Source organism: Dromiciops gliroides, chromosome 2 (assembly GCF_019393635.1).
Source record: "Dromiciops gliroides isolate mDroGli1 chromosome 2, mDroGli1.pri, whole genome shotgun sequence".
Classification (NCBI taxonomy): Eukaryota; Metazoa; Chordata; class Mammalia; order Microbiotheria; family Microbiotheriidae; genus Dromiciops; species Dromiciops gliroides.
The window spans coordinates 466433219-466456059 of record NC_057862.1 but is presented as its reverse complement, the minus strand read 5'-3'; the positions used below and the strand labels follow the sequence as shown (position 1 = coordinate 466456059).

The window sequence follows — 22841 nt, the reverse complement described above, 5'->3', positions numbered from 1 at the left end:
CCCCACAACCTCTCAAACCTCTCCAAAACAGAACTGATACCCCCAAAATAAAGCAACTTCTTCTTTTTCCAAGGTCTAGGACACTCAGAATACAAAAGAAGGTTAGAGGGGGCGGCTAGGGGGCGGCTAGGTGGCACAGTGGATAAAGCACCAGCCCTGGATTCAGGAGTTCCTGAGTTCAAGTCCGGCCTCAGACACTTGACACTTTACTGGCTGTGTGACCCTGGGCAAGTCACTTAACCCCCATTGCCCCACAAAAAAAAAAAAAAAAGGTTAGAAAAAAACATGAACTGATGCTCACTCAGCACCCCTCCTCTACCTCCCATGCTACCTACACTGAGGCTACTCTAGCCAACTCAAGGACCTGACAGGTTACAACAAAACCCATTTCTACACCTCATCTTCCTCCTCTCCCCTTCCAGAGCTGTAAAGAACCCAGCTCCATGCTGCATAAGTTTGTCCAGGCCACATAGCACCAGCACTGCTAGTGTCCAGAGAATACACCTCCTTAGCACCAATACGACAGCTCTCTGAATCGCTAGGGCAGACAATCCCTACCAAAGCACACGAAAGACTTGTATAGATTCAATTACAAAGTGCTCCTTAAAGAAATAAAGAATAAATTAAATAGATGGAAGACTATTCAGTGCTCATAGCTAGGTTTTGCCAATATAATAAAAACGACAATATTACCAAAAATAATTTACACTCTTAATGCTATACCAATCAAATTACCAGGTGAATACTTTATAGAACTTGATAAATAACAAAATCCACTTGGAAAAATCAAAGATCTAGAATACCAAGGGAAATGCTGAATGAAATTGGGACAGAAGGAGAAAAGCACTTCCAAACCTCAAACTCTATTACAAAGCAGCAGTCATCAAAATTTATAAAAAATAAAGAGATAGATCAACTGCCTAGACAAGGAAGAATCAGAAACAATAGAACTCAGTAACCCAATGTTTGATCAACTGAAAAATGTAAATTACTGAGGAAAAAACTCCTTATTTGATAAAAAGTGCTAGAAAAAAAAGGGGAAACAGGATGGCAGAAATTAGACTTAGACCAGACAGCTTACACCACATATCACAATACATTATAAATGAAAATATGACCTTAATATTAAAAATCAAATATAAAAAAATTAGAAGAAACATAGATCATATACTTCTCAGAGCTATGGGCAGAAGATGTATTCTTGTTGGGGGTTTTTTTGTTTGTTTTTCAGAAGATGTATTCTTAACCAAACAAGAGACAGAAGCAATTACAAAAGATAGTTAACTTTAATTACTTGAAATCAAAAAGCTTCTATACAGACAAAATGAATGCACTTAGGATAAGAAGGAAAGTATTTGAATGAGGAAAAAAGTTTTTGTATCAAATTTCTCTGCTAAGGGTTTGGTATTTAAGATATAGCAATAATTACTAAATATATATAAAACTAACAGCCATTCCTCAATAGAAAAGTGGTCAAAGAATATGAAGAAACAGCTCTCAAAAGAACTGAAAAGTATTCACAACCACATGGAAGAATGCTTCAGATCACTAATAATAAGAAAAATGTATGTCAACACAGCCCTGAGGTTTCACCTCACACACTGCAAATTGGCAAAAAATGATTTAAAAAAAGGACAACAGGGGGCAGCTAGGTGGTGCAGTGGATAGAGCACCAGCCCTGGATTCAGGAGGATCCGAGTTCAAATCCGGCCTCAAAGACTTGACACTTACTAGTTGTGTGACCCTGGGCAAGTCACTTAACCCCAATTGCCTCACCAAAAAAAAAAAAAAGGACAACAGTCAATGCTGGAGGGCTTGTGGAAAGACAGGCACACTAATATATTGTTGATGGAGCTTTGAAACAATACAACCACTTTAGAAAACAATTTGGAATTATACAAATAAAATAACTAAAATGTCTCTCTATACCCTTTGAGCCACAGAATCTATTAGTAGGCTTACACTCCAAGGAAGCCATAGATAAGAAAAAAAGTCTCCATATACTCCAAAATACTTATAGCAGCACCTTTTGTGATAGCTAAAAATTAGATACAAAGTAAATACCTATAAATTGGGGGAATGGCTAAACAAATTGTAGCAGATGAATTTACACTGGAATATTACTGTGCTATGAGACATAATGTGTGATGAATACTGAGAAGCATGGAAAAATCTATAAAAAACTGACACAGAGTGAAGTAAGCAGAGCAAAGAAAACAATATGTAAATGTAACAAAATTATAAAGTTCAAGCAGGACTCAAATGGAAATGAGATGATGCATCTAAACCCACCCTTTCATGAAGTGAGGTCAACAGGAATTATATAGCGTACATATTTTCAGACTTTTTCAATGTATCAATCAGTTGTGCTGATACTCTAAAAATTATGATTTCTTATATGGAATGTCTTGGAGGGGAAAAAGGAAGGATACTTGATATAACTATGATGATATAAGAAAGAGAAGATATCAATAAAAACTTATTTAAGAAAAAAACCACTAGACTGAATGGTGATAGAGAAGTCAAAATTTAAAAATTACAGTGGGTGCCTTTTTCTAGCCAAGGTCAGCATAGACCACCATGGGAAAAGGAATTCAGGCAGAAAGACCCAAAGCCTTCCACCAAAGAAGGAGGGCTGAAACTAGAACTGTGTACCTGGGGCAGCAAGCACTCCATTCTGTGGTTGAGCCTGCTACATTAACTCTGGCCCTATACTGAAAAACAGACCCTGGATACCTGAGTAGGAAGCACCGTGGACTAGGAGTAAACCTGTTGTGGTCACTCTGGTTCTACAATGCATAGAGTATTCCAGGTAGGGATCATGGACCAGAAGGTGAGCCTATAACTCTGTCACTCTGACCCAGTAGTACCTTCCAGAAACCTAATAAGGTCATAGGGATAAAATCATAGAGCCAGGATTCAAAGTCAAATCTTCTGACTCCAAACCTAGATTTCTTTTTACTATACCATGCTACCTTGATCACTGGGCCTGGATCACTAGGATCCTCATTCAGACACACTCACAGCACAGTAGGGAAGTCTGCTCCCATTCTAGACCCATTCTGACCCATTTGTTTTTAATTTCTTAATGTGTACACATAGTTAGATTTCAATCTGTTTGCCACTGCAGGAGACAGAAGTCCTTGAAGTTTGGCATAGGCATTACTCAATTCAACTCTACAACTATTTATTAAGTACCTACTATGTGCGAGATATTGTGCTAGTTCAGGGGAAACAAAGACAAAAATGAAAGAGTCCCTGCCCTCAAGGAGTTAACAAATTCTACTAGAAAGAATACATCATTTATACAAGTAAGTAACTATAAAGTTTATACAAGGTGATACACAATAATTTCAAGAGGAAAGAAATGAAAATAACTTAGGGATCCAGGAAAGGCCTTATGCAGAAGAGATACCTGAGCTGTGCTTTTTAAGGAAACTGGGGTTTCTACAATTTAGATGTGAGTGAGGAGGGTATTCCAAACCTAGATAGAACCACTTGTGCAAATTCAGAGGCAAGAGATGGAATGTCATCTATAAGGACACTAGTTTAGTACAACCATTTACAGGCAGACTAGTAAGCTTAGGGAAGAAAATACCTGAAGGGGAATAATATGAAATAAGATTGTAAAAGTGGTGGAAGCCATATTGCAGAGGACTTTAAATGCCAGGCTGAAGGTTTATATTTTACTTCAGAATAAGAAGCTACTGAAGATATTTTTCATGATATGGTCAGATCTGTGTTTTAGAAATATCAATTTGGAAGCTGGGTGAAGGATGGTTAAGAGGGGAGAAACTGGAGTCAAGGAGATAAATTAGGAGGCTACTACAATAGTTCAGTTGGCAGGGATAAGATCCTGAATGAGGGGAATAAATAGGAAAAAAATGGATGGATATTATCTCAGCAAGATCAATTTTGAATGTAGTAATCAGAAGCAGGGTAGGCAGAGGTGAATAAATAGTTGTGTGGGATTCTCATGACATAGCTTGAGATGGCCTGTGTTTTATAAGTTCCAAACCTACAACCAGCCTACACTACAACCTGTTAAGTCTGACATCTGCCAAGATTGGGGTGGGGGAAGAAAAAAACAAAGATTGCAAGGTAAGTTAGTTCCTTATACTGCTGAAAAACATTATACAGTTGGACTGACCTTCAGATTGATGCAGAATGAGTTTGCATGCTGCTATCAGCTAATATGCTCAATAAATCAACAGATATTATACAATGTGGGGGTTTAGGTTAAAACCCCAAAATCAAAAAAGCTGAGGAGTGAGATTATGTCCTAAAACATAAAATGCTGAGATCTGTGATATTTCCACTCAAATAATAAGATTCTAGAATCCTGGCATACATAAATTCTGGCTATATGACAAACATAAAAGGTGACATCATAAACGTGTTAGAGAAGCAAGGAAGAAAAACTATCTTTCAGATGTATAGATATAAAAAAGTCCATGACCAAACAAGAGAGAAGAGAGAACCAAAAAAGACAAAATGGATAATTTTGATTAAAAAAAAAGGTTTTGAACAAACAAAAGCAGCTAAAATTAAAAGGAAAACAGGCAATTAGAAGAGAAATCTTTGTAGGATGTTGCTCTGATAAGGTCTTATCTCTGAGATATATAAGAAACTGATTGAATTTTTTTGGGGGGCGGGGCAATGAGGGTTAAGTGACTTGCCCAGGGTCACACAGCTAGTGTCAAGTGTCTGAGGCCGGATTTGAACTCAGGTCCTCCTGAATCCAAGGCCAGTGCTTTATCCACTGTGCCACCTAGCTGTCCCTTGATTGAAATTTTAAGAATAGTCATTCCCCAATAAATTGTCAAATATGAACAGGCAGTTTTCTCTAAAGGAAAAAGTGTTTCTTCAAAGGAAGACATCTAAGCTATCAATAGCCATATGAAAAAATGCTGCCAATCACTAATATGTAGTGATTGGTAAAATACATATTAAAGCAACTCTGAAGTTCCACCTGACATCCATCATATAGGTTAAAATAAATACATAAAAGCTAGCCTTTATGTAATACTTTAAAGCTTACAAAATGCTTTACAAATATTATTTCATTTTATTCTCACAACAACCTGGCAATTGGATCCTATTATTGTCCCCATTTTTTACAGTTGAGGAAACTGGGACAGACAGCAGCTAAGTTCAAGGTCATATAGCTGGTAAGTGACTGAGGTTAGATTTGACCTCAGGTCTTTGTAACAGCAGGCCCAACACTACATCCACTGTGCCACAAAAAAAGATAAAAAAGGAAAACGGCAAATGTTGAGAGGCAATGGAAAAACAGGTACTGTTAAACTGTAAATTGAAACAGTTATTCTGGAATTCAGCCAATTTAAAAATGTGCACACACACACAAAAAAAATCACCAGAATCCATGCATACTTTTTGACTCAGCAAAACCACTACTAAGTCTATATCCTTAGAAATTAAAGAGAAAGGACACAGATGTAAAAGATTTGTAATAGCAGCTCTGAAATCTAAAGTGGAAGGTGCCCATCTATTAGGGGAAGATTAAATAAATTAGTGTATTAATAAAATATTATTGTTTTGCAAGAAATAATGACATCGACAATTTCAGAGAAACCTACGAAGACATTATAAACTGATGCATAGGGAAGTGAACAGAACCAGGATGCTATACATTAACAATATTATAAAGAAAAATTACTTTGAAAGACTTGAGAATTCTGATCAGTAAAATGATCAACTATTCTAGAGGACTAGTGATAAAGCCTGCTACTTATCTCTTGACAGAGTGGTGACAGAATCAAGATGCAAAAAATAAAACCTATTTTCAGACACAGACAATGTGAGAATTTGTTTTGCTTGATTATGCATACTGGTTAAAAGGCTTTCTTGGTATATATTTTTTAAATGCAGAGAAGAGAGGGCAGCTAGGTGGCACAGCGGATAAAGCACTGGTCCTGGATTCAGGAGGACCTGAATTTAAATCCAGCCTCAGATACTTGACACTTACTAGCTGTGTGACCCTGGGCAAGTCACTTAACACTCATTGCCCCTCCCCCCCCAAAAAAAGAAAAATGCAGAGAAGAGAATAGAAAGAAGAGCAGAAAGAAGTACAGACAAGACACCTCTTAAAGCTTCAGGTTGAATTTATTATATACTTTTTAAAAAAGAAAGTTGTATATAAGAGATCTACAGTTTTATGTACAATCCTCCTGTTCTGTTCTATGTATATGGAAATGTCTGTTTTATATTGTGTTAAAATTCTAAACCAGAATCAAATTTTTTAAAAAAAGATTTCCAGGGGCAGCTAGGTGGCACAGTGGATAAAGCACCGGCCCTGGATTCAGGAGGACCTGAGTTCAAATCCAGCCTCAGACACTTGACACTTACTAGCTGTGTGACCTTGGGCAAGTCACTTAACCCTTATTGCCCTGCCCCCCCATAGATTTCCAGACCTTTCCATCTATCCTACAGCTGAACTTTTATATATGCCATCTCCCCTAGATGGAGTACAAACTCCTTGAGACCAAAGGCTATCTTGTCTTTTTTATCTGAATGCCCAGTGTTTAGCATAACTTTGCAAAAAGTAAACATTTAATAAATTATCTTTCTTTTCATTCATTCATTCATTCATTCATTCATTCATTCATCCATTCATCCATTCATCCATTCCCAGCTTCTTGGAAAGAAAGCTAGATCCAATAGAGAACTATACTTCTGTCTTTTCCATGAAGCAAAGTTTCTTGTCCTAATTACAACATTCACTCTTTAAAATACTACTTTTGAGTTCACTGAAACTTAAAGTAAACTTCCAATTTTCATGTGAGAAACTGCTGACCATTAGCTGAGGGCTTTATGATTGAACAATAAAGACGACTGGAACAAGTATTTAGTCAGTGTTTGCACAGCACTTCATGACCCTGGTAATTTCTGTGACCTATACAGCTAACAAATAAAATCCTTCTCTCTGATAGAGAAATGGATCTATGAAAGTAGAGTGATCTGTCCCTATGCAAGAGAAAGGCCTAAAACTCTAAGCATGCACTGACCCCTCATGTATTTTTCTCATATGCATTTTTGATTATCATTATCTTCTTTATAATATAACTCCAAAATCACAATAGGAATAGTTGATATTTATATAGCATTTTAAAATTTGCAAAATGACTTATACATATTACCTAATTTGATCCTCACAACCCTGGGAGATAAGAGTTATTATCCCCATTTTACCTTGAAGGTGGGAATCTACTTTCCTCACACATACTTGTGATTTGGTAATAGATCATGAAATCATAGATCTAGCCCTGGAAGGAACCTCAGAGTTGCCCCTCATCACATAGCTAGACAGCTAGGGGACACAGTGGATAGAGTACCAGACCTGGAGTCAGGACGATCTGAATTCAAATCCAGCCTCACATATTTCTTAGGTCTGCGACCCTGGGAAAGTCACTTAAACCTCTATTTGCCTCAGTCTCCTCATCTGTAAAATGGGGATAATAATACCACCTATCTTCCAGAGCTCTTTTTTTTTTTTCTTTTTTTTTGTCGAGGCAATTGGGGTTAAGTGACTTGCCCAGGGTCACACAGCTAGTAAGTGTTAAGTGTCTGAGGCCGGATTTGAACTCAGGTACTCCTGACTCCAGGGCCGGTGCTCTATCCACTGCGCCACCTAGCTGCCCCCCAGAGCTCTTTTGAGGATCAATTAAGATAGTAATTGTAATGCGCTTAGCACAGTACCCAACACAGAGTAAGCACTATATAAATGTTAACTATTATTAATAAGTGTCTGAGGCAGAATCCAAACCCAGATCTCTTCTGCCTCTACTAAACTATAACACCTGGGAACAGAGAAGAAGGGAGTCATGTGTTGTCACAGAAGAGCCTCTATCAGTGACTTGTGCTATGGCAGTAATGAGCTACTTCCCATCTACCACCACTTTTCTGTGCCTCATTTTACCATAGTGCAAAGTCAGAGTCACAAGAGTTTGGAAGCTTAATATGTACTGCCTATCTCCTACTTCTGTCAGTCAACTATAGGTAAGTGCATCATGCCATGAATAGATCACATAAGGGTTGTTTTGTTTGTTTTGGTTTGGGGGGTCTTTTGGGGGAGAGGTTAGCCATAGCATCTTATAACCAATTCAAGTTACTTAACTGCTTGATAAGCAGTATCCCAAAGCATGGATATAAAAAAGTTCAGAGACCAATTGTCTACTCAACATAGGGAAGTACCATACAGTAGAAAAAACACAGATTCCAGAGTCAAAGGACATGCCTTCAAATCCTCTCTAGTGATTATAACTTGTGTGACTCTGGCAAGTCACTTAAACTCCCTGGGCCTAAGTTTCCTTAACTGTTAACTGGGAGCTGGATCAGATAACTTCTGAGGTTCCTTTCAGCTCTAGTCCTATGAACCTTTCACCAAATCACCAGTATATCTAATAAAAAGCAGCCTCAGAATCTCAAGGAGAGAGCCACCCCCACAAAAGAAAAAACCAAACAGAGAAAAAAGAACCTGAGAGTAGTTACAAAACAATTTCCAGGTAAAAAAAAAAAGAAAGCCTAAGAAAAAATAGCAACTGTGCCACCTGGCCTGTTTGATGTTGAAAATATTGACGGTGACCTTGAAAAAAATCACAGAAATGCCTGCCAAGTAGGAGAATCCTGATAACTGACCATTAACAGAATGAAATGTATAGTGATATGATTTCACATGAACTCAGCATGGTCTTTAAAGAAATGGCACTTTGGCTCAGGCCAACATCCTCAGACTTTAACATTGGTCGCCAGACACCACATTCTAGTCAAAATGACCTACTTCTTGCTACTCCCTGAGTTAAAAATTGCACCTCCCACCTCTGCACCTTTGTACAGCCTGTCCCCCCTCCCCATACCCAAAATACACATCCTTCCCATCTTGACTTGTTAGAATCCTTTTCTTCCTCAAGGTTCAATTTAGAACAGTTCCTAAGAGAACCTTTCCTCAAGTTGTTCCTGCTCTTGTCCTTCTCAAATTATTGTATATTTATTTGCATGTGTACACACACACACACACACACACACACACACACACACACACAAACAAAACGTTTTATCCTCCCAGTAGAACAGTAGAATATAAGTTTCTTATAGGCAGGGACTTATTTCATTTTGTCTTTGTATTCCCCAAACCCTGGATATAATCAGTAAATCACATTTTCTGAATGCTTATTGAATTCAGTTGAACCTAGAATCCTTTTACAACGTTAAAACCCCTCTCTTCGGTATAGAAAATAATGTGACCCATTGAGCCAAGAAATGGAGCATAAAAACACTACTACTTAAAAACATCAGATAGTCTCATTGCTATGTAGCAGAATAAGCATACCCACTAAGGCTGCCCTTTCCAATTTCTACAAGGAGCTTTGGCCTTTACTCCCATCTCTGTCTTCTTTCTTACACATTCCTCTTATTTATGTAATCAGTGAAAGAAACCTGGTTATACTATAATCTTTCTTGCCCCCAATGTCAGTCCCACTGAGCAGAAATGAACAAATCTACTTCCTGCTGTCTATTTAAAGAGATCTGAGGAACCCTGAACAACAGCAGTTTCCTCACATGCTCATATTCTAAAATTGCTGGGGTTCTGAGACCATTTTCCTATATCGACTTTCATAGGAAAGATAGTACTTGCTCCTCAGCTTCGAGAGTATGAAGATAAAGACAAGAGCAAAAGAGAAAAGATCACTCATATTAGTTTATATAGATATATATTTGTGCATGCATGCATTCATGAACACAAAAGCAGACAAGTATGAAGCACAATAATTAGTGAGAGAAATACAAACAACAGTTAATAAGAACTATGAAAAATAGTTCACATATGAAATGCAAACAATAGTTAATACCAGAGAAAAAGCTCCCATCTACAACCACTATTCTTTCCCCTTTAAAAAAAATCAAAGACAATTTCTAAAGTCCAACATACAAAGGAAATAAGGTAAATTACCCTCTACACAATCACTTTCCCAAACCTTTGTCAATCAACTTTCCTAGAAAACAGAAACTGTAAAATCAGTACTGTTGATGTATGTTTTGCCATGTGACCTTACCTCTTGCTGCTTTTCCTCATTGGGATAGGTGTCTACAAATACTCCCAGTCCTACAAAGTTGTCCTTGCTCCCAAAGACAGGCCCTAAAAGAATGAAAAGACAAAGCTTAATCAAAATAAGGTTTTGAATATTCCAAAGAATACCTCTCACTCTCTGGAGTGGGAAAAGTTCAAGTGAATCTCATGCTTTACTTGGAGGGGAAAGCCAGGGATCAGAGAGAATGCCATCCCAACCTCATTTAGCCCTATATCAGCTCCCTGAAATACAACCTTGGCTGCCAAGGATCCCCAACTTCATAGATTTCTGCTTCAGAAACAGTCAGGGAAGACTGTTCCCCAAAGATAGGGAAATGAATTCCCAAGTTCTAAATTCTCAGAGGTTAGACCTAGTTAAGCCTTTGATCTCCTTGAAGAGCGGTCACATAAACAACAAGAGGGCAGAATAGACATTTCCTCTGATCTCCACCTCAAAACTCTCCAAAACAGAAATTATGAACCAAAGATAAAACAACTTCAGATGTTTCCATGGTCTAGGACATTCAAAATCCAGAATCCAAAAGGAGGCAAAAAAAACCAAAAAACCATTCCCACAAGTGACCCAGAGCTCACTCAGTACTCTACTTCTGCCTTCCATTCCACTATAGTGAGGCCTTACTAGCAAACTTACTTCAAAACCCACCCCTGCATCCTATTTCCCCTCCCTCCCTCCTTCCAGTGCCATAGACACCCTAGTTTCAGGTTGTAGAAGTTCGCTTAGGCTTTGAAAGCCTGTTTGGTCACTGTCCCTCAGGAGCAAAAACCTGCTAGGGACTGCAACCTGGAAGTATCAATGTTGCAAAGCAGTGAAAGCATGCTGTGAACTGATGGTGGCATCCAGAGAACTAAGGAATAGAGAGAGTAAAAGAGATCACCAGGATAGGACATGGCATGTGTGAGGAACTATGCAGCACTCCACTAAGCCCGAGGGAAAGACGACAGTACCCATCTGGAACCAGTTTTGACCACCCAAAAGTCAGCTGGGAAAGAGACCTAGGCTGGTGAACCATAAATTGCTCAGTGTGGGAGGAGACTGAGACAATTTTAGAAACAACCTCAAGTAAAACACAATTAGAGGGGAGAGAGTCAGAAAGTGAGCAATGAGAAAAATAAGAAAGAGAGAAAAGATTGAAAATACTAAAGATTTCAGGCAGAAGAAATCTCAAAAACATTGAATATAAAAAGATAAATCCAAGAAAAACAGTAACAATAGAAGGAAATGTAGCCTCCAGGTCTAGTAAACAAGTCCAGGCATCTCTGGAAAAAATACTGTAAAGTGAAGAAAAATAATCCATCTCCTTGGAGACAGTAGCAACAGTGACTCTAGTTCCATAAGCAGAAATCTCTAATTCTCTCCTGACTTAGTTCTATTAAGAGTCTTCAGGGTATGTGACTGTTAGGGTTGGGCTCTTCCCTCAGAACCAAGCCATGAGTTGAAAATCTGTGCTTTCAGCAGCCAACATGCCAAGTGGTAACAAATAAAAAACCTAGAGGCTATTAATGAACAAGAAGCCATTTGGAGATTAAGTCAAACCCATTTGTTTAGGCAGGATTTTAGACCCATTCTAAAGCTGAGACTTGTTGGCCATAAACACAGATGCCAAAGTAATTCACATCTTGCAAAGAAAGCTATCTTTTGTGTCTTCTGCAAGGTGCAAATTTTTCCATACCCCATACAAAGAGGCCCTAGGCAAAGATACTGATACCTGGCTGCATCCGATCCTTTGTATACCAGATTGCGAAGCCATCCCCATTCAGATTTTTCTTTCCTTGTCCATGGATTTTGAAATGCACTTGCAGTTCCCAGTCTCTCAAATAGCAAGGCTACAAAAGAAAAAGGGTAAGAGTCAACAGAAGGATGAGCTGCCAGGCCCTCAGTTCCTCAACAGCAAGCTACACATAGGGAAAATGACAAGTAGTTGACACAACAACTAGGCTATAGAGAAACTAGGACTTGATATCCAAGGCTTCTTCAATTTATTATGGGTGAAATCCTTTACCTGTATATATAACATTAATATTAAAAGAGAATTGAGGCAGCTAGGTGGCTCAGTGGATAGAGCACCGGCCCTGGAGTCAGGAGGACCTGAATTCAAATCCGGCCTCAGACACTTAACACTTACTAGCTGTGTGACCCTGGGCAAGTCACTTAACCCCAATTGCCTCACTAAAAAATATATATATATATTAAAAGAGAATCATCTGATTAGAGGCAAATTCTCTCAGGTTCTTTACATGATAGAAATGTCATGCTTCCTTCACTCAAGGACCAATGTAGTCCTAGAAAAAGTACAATATTTGTCATCTACTACCTCTACCTCAAGTGTCTTCCACATGACTGTCTCTCAAACAGAAGCGGTAACAGGAAGTTGGAGTTGGGGGCCAGAAAAGCCATGACATGCCATGCTGAGCTGCCTTAACTACAGTATGGTGGAGAAGCAGCAGCAAAAGATTTGGTGTCAAATCCTGCTCTAACTTATTAGCTCTGGGACTCTGGACAAGCCACCTCACTCCACTGGTCTTCAGTTCCCTCAACTCTCAAATGGTCTCTAAGGTCTCTTCTACCTCTAAACTTGTGATGCTATAAACTTATGATCCAAGAAAGCATTTCTTGACATAGGACCTAGTCACTTATGTAAAACCTGCTGAATCAACAGAGTGAAGCAAGAGTAAATTATTGGTTCAGTTGGCTTAAACCTATCCTGCAAACACAATACAAATTTATTCATAGTCACCTAGTGAGTAAGAGCCAGAGGTAGGGCTCGAACCTAAGTTTCCTGATGCCTACTTCAATGAACTTTCCTCGGACCTATTCCATGTGACCCTAGGTAGGTCATCCAACCTTGTGGGGCCTTAACTTCCTCATCTGTCAAAGAAAAATCCAGCCTTCACCACCATCACCCTCAACCATCAAAAAAAGACAGGGCTAGTTCTATAGTATGCAGTATGACACAGTAGAAAGAATGCTAGATTTGGAGCAAGACATTCAAATCCAAGGTTTGTGTAACTAGGGGTCAGGTCACTAAATCTCTCCCACCCTATTTCCTCATCTATAAAATGAAGGGGTTGCTTCTTAGGTCTTTCCAACTCTATACCTATGATCCTTTGAATATTCATTTTTGGTCCAAAGTGACTCCATTTAGTTTCTCTCTTTTGAGAAACTCTAAAAAATCCACATCTTCCTCTGTCAATTTTTAGCTGGGAAAGCTAAAGGCTCATCTATCATTAAAAAAAAAAAAAAGGCAAGGAACACCTTGTCTCATGAAATGGTTTCAGAAAGAATAACCAGATGGCATAAACAACTCCAATCAGCTCTTGGTCCCTTGCCAAGCTGAGGAGTAAATCAAAGTTCCTAAAACTAGATGCAGATGTCACAGGGCATGTCTCTGCCTATTAAACATTCCCTCCCTACTTCCCCACCCAAGGAGCACCAGAAGAGAATACTACTGAACAACTACTATGGGAAAAGCCTCGGCTGCATAAACAGAGATACAGAGCTGAAAAAATTTGCAAGAAAAAAAAATGTGGCTGTGCAGAAACTATAGCTTATAAATATTAAAGAAATGACTATTTACTCAGGGTTCTCTGATTCCTAATTTATACTCTAACACTAAAGTATCTGTAGACCACAGAATAAAAGTGTTTTCAATTGTAAGGTTCACTTAAATTAGTGATAAAATTATTTTCTCTCAGAGCTCACCAAGGCTCATAAACTGTCTTGATGATCTAGGAAAAAACTCAAAGAGAAGACTGCCCTATATAACCAAGTTCTGAATGGAAATAATTTACTTTAGAGGGAAACAGCAAAGACAGACAACCAGGTTCATCCTGAAAGATTTAAAAACACAGGTTGTCCTCTGTCTCTTACAACATACTAAGTCACTTTCCATTTTCATTTTAAATTTGTATGACAGAGAGTACATAGAAGTAGGTACAATCAAGGGTCAAACTGAAACCAGGCTAAAGTAGCCTGATAATGGCAGATCCCCATCTCTTAGAATAACCTCCACTCCATTTATCATCAACTTGCCTATAACTTCTACCATTGGTCTTAGGTCTCTTTCTCCTCAGGAGAGAAGCAGAAAACCTTCCTCTGGGCAGGATACAATTGTCATCATCCTGCCTAAAATGTGGCACCCAACATGGAATATTACAATATGCCTAATATAGTCTGAGTAGAATACAGTGGAACTATTATAACTACCCTTATTCTACACATGCAATTTTCACTAGTGCAGTCTAAAATTGCATCTGTTTTTTCAGTAGTCACATCATAATATTGATTATATCAGGCTTGCAGTCAACTAAAAACCCCTAAGTCTTTTTCATATAAACAGCTGTCCAGGCACATATCCTAAATCATGTTGTTGATTTTCTGAGCTAAAGCCTTGCTTTGTTTTGTTTCAACCGTTTATAGGTAAGGAAGCTGAGGCCCTTGCATTTAAAGGAGCTTGCCCAAAAGGACATACCTGCCTAGAGGATGAACCAGAACTAGAAGCCAGGGTCCTGATTACTGGTCCAATGCCCTTTCCACTCTATCATGTTAATATCCAGCCTTCTTAAAATTAATTTAAGGATTAAGAAAAGGAATTCAGAGAAACATAGGAGAATGTATGTGAAGTCATAAGGAGTAATGAAAGTAGAGTCACAAGAATATATACAATAACCAAAACAAAGCGAACAACAACAAAACATGGAAAGTTACCATTTGTTAACTCTTTTCTTTCTTTCTTTTTTTTTTTGTGGGGCAATGAAGGTTAAGTGACTTGCCCAGGGTCACACAGCTAGTAAGTGTCAAGTGTCCAAGGCCAGATTTGAAATCAGGTCCTCCTGACTCCAGGGTGTTAAGTCATTTTTGATGTACTCTATCATCAGAATAGGGAGTCTGTCCATCAAACTGAACAATGTTAGCACCATATGGTCAAAGTTAAAGGACATGGCAAGAATATCAACAGAAACTTATTTTTAAAATATAATGACATACATCCTTTCTGTTTACAATAAACTATTTGGAAGGAATGTACTTTGTTGGGGGCAGGGGGTGGTGGTGGTGGTTGTTTAGATATATGTTGGGAATATATTGTGCCAAAACAAAATATATCAATAAATTTTGGTTTTGGTTTTGGGTTTTTTTTTTGTGGGGTCATGGGGGTTAAGTGACTTGCCCGGGGTCACACAGCTAGTAAGTGTAAAGTGTCTGAGGTAAAATTTAAATTCAGGTACTTCTGAATCCAGGGCTGGTGTTTTATCCACTGCGCCACCCAGCTGCCCCCCAATAAATTTTTTAAGAGCATGTCAAAGGGGGCAGCTAGGTGGCACAGAGGATAGAGCACCGGCCCTGGAGTCAGGAGTACCTGAGTTCAAATCTGGCCTCAGATACTTAACACTTACTAGCTGTGTGACCCTGGGCAAGTCACTTAACCCCAATTGCCCCACTAGAAAAAAAAAAAAAAGAGCACGTCAAAGGACTACTGAGATTTTGCCACTTGGCACTCCATAAAACCCCAGCAGATCACACATACATGATCATAAAAATGCCAATGCCCAATATTACCATAGCAAATATAACTTTTCCATAGTCCTTGACATCTATTATCATTTCTATCCTAACAATAAGCCCTGTTAAGCTAGAACAGGTATCATTAACCCAGTCTGACAGATGAGAAAACTACGACATAGAGAAATAACTTGCCTAAGATCACACAGTGATTCAGTGACAAAACCAGAACTAGAACCCAGGCCTCCTGACTCCCAGACTTATCATATTGTCACTGGCTATATCTAAGAATGAGATTGGGGAAAAAAATGATTCAGTATTATCAAAATTTAAATTAATGGGACTGTTCTTGGATAAATGAACTCCCTCACCCCTTTGTCACTTTCCACACAATTGACCCAAATAAAATTAATAGGGAGATGGTGCAACAGCTCTACTTTGCTAAGGATCATCAGCAAGCTCTGAAGATCATCCTTAGTATTTGTAACACATACATGAAAAAGCAAACTCGGGTTCATAGGATCCCAGGAGAAAATCTAAAGAAATACTAAGAGCTATGCAGAGAAGCAGAACAGTCAGAAAGAGTTTGAAAGGATATTAGAAGCAAGTAGTTTCATCTTACACTTGCATGAAATCAGGTCCACCCCAGGGATATAGCATGCACCTCTCAAGGAAGACAAAATGAACTGAGAAAAGTTCCAGAATAAAAACAAGATTATACTTTTAAGTGAATATAATGAAGGAAGACCCCTAAAAACCTAAAGGCAGCAATTTTAACACAAACTGAAATCATGCACTACTTTTTTTTTTTTTTCTGGCCATGGACTACTTGAGCAAATAAGTAATAAATATGTTGAACCTGTTACTCTAACAGGTTTTACAAGTTCAAAATATAAATGAGAAGGATTTAAATAATGTCACAAATGACAAATCCATACTGGACTATGTGGGAAGAATGAAGGATGTTTATAGTATTCCTCTTGTCAAATAAGTGGTATGTCACACAAAGCAAGTCCCATCCTTTCCCAGAAAAGGTCACTTGGAACTTTTGTCAGAAATAAAATACTGAGCTGGATCTGGATGGACTATAGGGTTGAGCCAGTATGATCTTAAAAACTTCTTGGATAGCCTGCTTAGTCACCAACAGAGTAAGGAGAAAGATTCTTACCACCCGGTTCCACAGGGCTCCCTGTTTGCTCTGCATATCTGGGGTAAGGCGGATATACTGGGTCATCACCATGGCATTCCCCATCAGGGTCCACAGTGAAGAACCGCTAGTACCCACACCTATAGGAAGGAAAGTAGAAAAGTTCTCATAAATAATGCTTTCTTTTATATTATCTAAAGCAGCTATTATTTTCTCACTAACTTACCTCTTCATTTCACTGATACATTTTAAACTTTTTCTCCTGTGTAGTTCCATGGTGCCCTTTTCAGACATGGATTCCAAAAAACTTTAGAGATATTTGCTTATTCATTTATTCATCCATCTACCCATCCATCACTGATCTGAAGTCAGGATCATTCTTCCCATTTTATATGTGAATAAACTAAGGTATCATAAAAGAAAGAAAAAAAAGTGCCCACAATCAAAGAAGCTAGGTGGAAAAGTGGGTAGAGTACTAGACTTCAGTCAGGAAGACATGAATTCAAATTCTGCCTCGGACACAATAGCTGTGTGACTCTGGGCAAGTCACTGAAATTATCCTGACCTCATCTATAAAATGGGGATAATAATAGCACCTACCTCTCAAGTAGGTACATCATTTGATTTAAGAATAAAATGAGGGGCAGCTAGGTGGCACAGTGGATAGAGCACCGGCCCTGGAGTCAGGAGTACCTGAGTTCAAATCTGGCCTCAGACACTTAACACTTACTGTGTTACCCTGGGCAAGTCACTTAACCCCAATTGCCTCACCAACCCCCCCCCAAAAAAAAGAATAAAATGCGATAACATATATCAAGATCTTGATTAACCTTAAAGTACTATATAAATGCTAGCTATCATTAATACAATTACACTAAGATGCAATAGTAAAGGCAGATAACTTAGACCTCAATCCTCCTAGAACTAGCTCACATATTTTCAAAGTTGTCAGTTTCATATATTATACACACACATATGTGTATATACACACAGGTATCTGTTGGTTAATTGGATGGTGGTTGTCCTACCTTCTCAAAGAGGACCAAAAATGAAGTCACTATGTTTGGGTCAGGGTACAGTGTATCTAACCATGGCTGACCAGACAAATACAAGCTTGGAAGGCTCTACCACGGGTCAGGTACAAATCGTCTGAGTACATGTGTGCATACATGCCTGCATGAAAATTATTGATTACTCCCTTTCACACTCTCTACATTCCAGTCAATCTGGACTACCTGCTATTCCCCAAACTTGGCATTCTAGCTCCCATCCTGACCAAGGTCTTTTAGAATCCTTAGCTTCCTTACTAGCTGTGTGACCCTGGGCAAGTCACTTAACCCCAACTGCCTCATCAAAAAAAAAAAGGGGGGGGGTTGGAAAAGGCAGTTAGGTGGCACAGAGGATAGAGCACTGGCCCTGGTTTCAGTTCAAATCTGACTTCAGACACTTGACACTTACTAGCTGTGTGACCCTGAGCAAGTCACTTAACCCCAATTGCCTGACCCCCCCCCAAAAAAAAACACCTTAGCTTCCTTCAAGTTTCCACTCACATGACACATTTTAACAAAGGCTTTGCTAATCTCCCTAGGGTTTGATGCTCTCTCCCTATTCAGATTATTTTGTCTAAATATTGTATCCATTGAGCACAATGTAGCCTTCTTGAGGGACTACTGTTCATTTTTATCTTTGTTTAGAAAATGCCTAACAGCAGTTCTCAAACTTTTTAGTCTCGGAACTCCTTTTACCAGGTGAGTTATATAAATAACATAATATTATTATGAAAATAATTTTGATCTTTTATACCCCCTGAAAGGGCCCCAAGGACCTCCAGAGGTCCACAGGCCAAGCTTTGGGATCCACCTACACTGCTGGGATTAGACCTGTGATTTCACTGGGTTTGGGATCTCCCAGTGGGAAAACACCCAGCACCCACAAAGGTTAGGCAACTGTGCTACAACTAAGGTTTAGAGACTAACCTGGGTTGCACTGAGAGGTTAAATGATTTGCCCAGACTTAAACAACCAGTATGTGTCAGAGGTGAGATTTGAACCATGGTCTTTGTGACTACAAAGCCAGATCTCTATCAGCTATGCCAGGGCTTCTTAAATGTTTTCTACTCATGACCCCTTTTTACCTGAGAAATTTTGTGACCCTGGGTATATAGGTATATAAAATAGGTTTACATAGCCTTTTACTGTTGCCAAATTTTTCATGAACTCCAAATTCAGTTTTGCAACCCCATATGGGGTCATGACCTCAAGTTTAAGAAGCTTTGTGCCATACCATGCTAGCTCTAGGTGCTTAATAAATGCTTAAAGACTGATTGAATCACAGGATTTCAGAGTTGGATCTCTGGCCATTTGGTCCAACCCACACCTGAAAAAAGAATCCCACCACAAAATACCTAAAAAGTAGTCATCTAGTCTTTGCCTGGAGACTAGAGGGTTTAAAGTTCCTTACCCGCAACTCCCAATTTATAAACTCTTTAAGGCTGGAGACTGATTATCTCTCTGTGTGCCTTGCACTTAGTATATAAAACTAAATGTTTGCTCCATGAATGAAACTCTGCCTCCCCTAATAATAATTATGGACTTTTTTTTTTTAAGGTAGTGATAATAGAACCATAGATTTGGAGTTGGAAGGAACCTCAGAAACTATCTAATCCAAACCTCTTGTTTTACAGATAAGGAAATTTAGCCTCAGAGAGTTCCTTCTATTACACTGTGTTTTCTAGCCATTTGTGGTTAGTGACAGGTTTCTTCTTTCAGCCATACATAATACATTCTCATCTAGCTTCCTTTGTCACCAACAGTACATCCTTTAAAAATATTAGGATCAGGGCAGCTAGGTGGCACAGTGGATAAAGCACCGGCCCAGGAGTCAGGAGGACCAGAGTTCAAATCCGACTTCAGACACTTAACACTTAATAGCTGTGTGACCCTGGGCAAGTCACTTAACCCTCACTGCCCAGCAAAAAAAGAAAGAAAGAAAGAAAGAAAAATCATTCTGAGAAGTGGCCCATAAAGCTGCACTAAACATGATCCTGGGTCCAAAACACACACAAAAAAAAAAAGATTAAAAAGCCCTGATCTAAACTGAGCCTTTCACTTTATAGGCAAAGTGAATTAGTAGTAAGCTAGTACAGGAAGTAAATAAAAGTCAAAAATATGAAATTAGGTGCTCTTACTCTAAATAAAATACTCTTTCCACTGTTTAGCTAACTATGGTTAAAGGTCTGAACATTCTATAGTCACTGAATAAGACAAAGATAATAAAATCAACAAAACATTTATTGTCTCCTATGGGCAAAACATTTTGCTAGATACCGGGCATACAAAAATGAGAAAAGGGAGGCCTTTACCATGAAGCATTTTTTATAATCTGCAGAGTGGGAAAGATAAAGGACCATAGATATAGAGCTCAAAATAAATTTAGGGCCATCTAGTCCAATCACTCAATTTACCATTGAGAAAACTGAGGCCTATAAAGGCTATATAATTATAAAAGGTTACCTAGGAAAAACCAAGATTCAAACCCTTATCTTCTAACTCTTGATCATTCTTTTCCCTAGAATCACATTATCTCCCTATACACAAGTATGACCAAAGATAGTAGCAAAGGAGTGAGGCAGACAAAATGTTCTGGGAAAGTAGGGGCAGGGGAGAACAATGAGGGAAGTGTTTGCTTTATTTTTTGATCAACAAGTTGTTCTTTTCCCCTCTCCCACCCCATCCTTTTAAATGGAAAAATAAAATTAAAGCAAACCCCTTCTTATAAATATGCAGTCAGGAAAAACAAATTCCCAAATTGTCCATGTTCAAAATATACATCTCATTCTGTACCTTGAATCCATCACTGATCTGTCAGGAGGTAACATGGATTTAGAATCATAGATGGTCACTGTATTGATCAGAGATCTTAAGTCTTTCAATGATTTTTGGCTTTACAATACTATTATTATTGTATAAATTGTTCTGGTTCTTCTCACTTCACTCTGCATCCCTTCATATAAGTCTTTCCAGGTTTTTCTGAACCTTTTCATCATTTCTTACAACACAATAGTATTCCACTACATTCACCTATCACAATTTGTTCGACCATTCCCCAGCTGATGGGCAGCCCCCCTTAGTTTCCAGTTCTTTGCCACTAAAAAAGAGTTGCTATAAATATTTATGTATTTATGGGTGCTTTTTTTCCTTTCTTTGATCTCTTTGAAGTATAGGCCTTATAAATGTATCACTGAGTCAACAGGTAGGAATAATTTAGTGACATTTTGCCCACAGTTCCAAATTACTTTTGGAGAATGGCTGGACCAACTCACTGCTCCAATAACAGTGCACTAATGTGCCCCTTTTCCCACAGCCCCTCCAAAATTAGTCATTTTCCCTTTTCTGCCATCTTTGTGGAACTAATGGATATGAGGTACAGGCTGAAAGTCATTTTAATTTGCATTTCTGATTTTTTTCAGAGAGTTGTTGACACTTGGAGGTCTGAAAGAACTGCCTACTCCGGATCCTTTAAATGGGAAAGTTTCTAACTAACCTATTTACTCAGTCACTGAACAATGAATCAAGTCCTTAAAAGCACAGGTCTGGGGCTAAAATGGACCCCCAGAGGTCATCTGGTATAATCGCTTCCTTTTCCTTAAGAGGAAAAATGAGGCACCGAGGGATTCAGTTCCTTGGCCAAGGTCACGCAGTGAGTTAAGTGGCAGAGCTAGGATTTGAAGCAAAGTGTTCTGACTCCACATCCAGGGATGCCAAGTCACAAATAACGCCCTGGGCATCTTCTATTTGCCTCTGCGGCTGCTTCTGCCTGCCACTTCTGGCTCAGGCCCCTGCAGAGCCCAGGCCCCCTGACCCAAGGTGGGCACTCGAGAAACCTGGGCCAGGCTGAGCTGACCTGGCCGCCTCTGCTCAGTCGCGGGGCGGTCACTCCCGGGAGGATCCGGGGAGAGCAGCACGAACCCTGCAGCGAGGTCCCCTGACCTCTGGCCAGAGAATTCTGCTCAGTGACCTCTACCCGCGAGCCCGCCCCGCGAGCTTCCCCCCGTACGGTCCCGGCCCCCTCACCCTGGTACGGCTTGGACAGCGAGTGCTCCCGCTTCAGGTACTCATCGGTTTGGTCTGCCCCGGCCGGCCCCAGCCCCGGCCCAGATCCTAGCAAGAGGAGTAGGAGCAAAGTGCCGAACCCCGCCCAGACCGGCCGAACCCCACTCCCCGGCCATCTCCACCGCCACCGCCACCGCCAGCCCGAAGCTCCGGGAACCACCGCCATCTTCCTCGCCGCCACCGCCTAGCCCAACGCCCGCCCTCTCTCCCGGCCCATTGGCCCGAAGGGTCATCCGCCCCGCACGCTATTGGTTGTCAGTATGTCCCCGCCGGCACAGGTGAGCATCTCGCTGATTGGGTACCTTGGGCATCAGTTGCCCTGCCAACCCGAGGGAGGGGCGTGATAGTACACAGTGCGCTAAATTTGCATTTTCTTAGGGCCTGCAAAGTATTCTGGGGAATGAAGTCTTTTACTTGAAGCTCATAGTCATTCATCACAGTTAAAGAGATAGCAGTGTTTATTTCCCACCCCCATCAAATCTCAAGGGCCCGGGTGAAGGACCTTATGAAATATGGTTCAGACTGCTTTTTGCCTCATTTGTGAGGGATGGGAGGGAGCTAGAGTGAAAAGCATCTTTCTTTCCTTACCCCCACGTGATTAAACTGTTTAATAACCCATAACTGGACATTTAGAACAAGAGAGACTCTTCATGACCGCATTTGCAGTTATCTTGGTAAACATATGACACTGGTTTGCCATTTCCTTCTCCAGCTCATTTTACAAATGAGGAAACTGAGGCAAACAGGGTTAAGTGGCTTGTCAAAAGTCATACTGCTGGGGGCAGCTAGGTGGCACAGTGGATAGAGCACCGGCCCTGGAGTCAGGAGGACCTGAGTTCAAATCTGGCCTCAGACACTTAACACTTACTAGCTGTGTGACCCTAGGCAAGTCACTTAACCCCAATTGCCTCACCAAAAAAAAAAAAAAAAAGTCATACTGCTAGTAAATGTCTGAAGCCAGATTTGGACTCAGGAAAA

The 22841-nt window shown here is 39.7% G+C and overlaps 1 protein-coding gene across 2 annotated transcripts in view; it reads right to left on the bottom strand.

Moving 5' to 3' along the window:
* The window catches only part of LMAN2L (lectin, mannose binding 2 like), a 32629-nt gene extending 10576 nt beyond the window's left edge, over window positions 1–22053 (bottom strand). For both annotated transcript variants that reach the window (XM_043983939.1, XM_043983941.1), the window contains exons 1-4: window positions 21825–22053; window positions 16774–16892; window positions 11815–11932; window positions 10074–10156 (exon numbers count right to left, since the gene is read on the bottom strand). In XM_043983939.1, the coding sequence (XP_043839874.1) occupies window positions 10074–10156; window positions 11815–11932; window positions 16774–16892; window positions 21825–22029 (525 nt within the window). In that variant the 5' untranslated portion in view covers window positions 22030–22053. The remainder of the gene's footprint in view (window positions 1–10073; window positions 10157–11814; window positions 11933–16773; window positions 16893–21824) is intronic.
* Window positions 22054–22841: the final 788 nt, after the last annotated feature.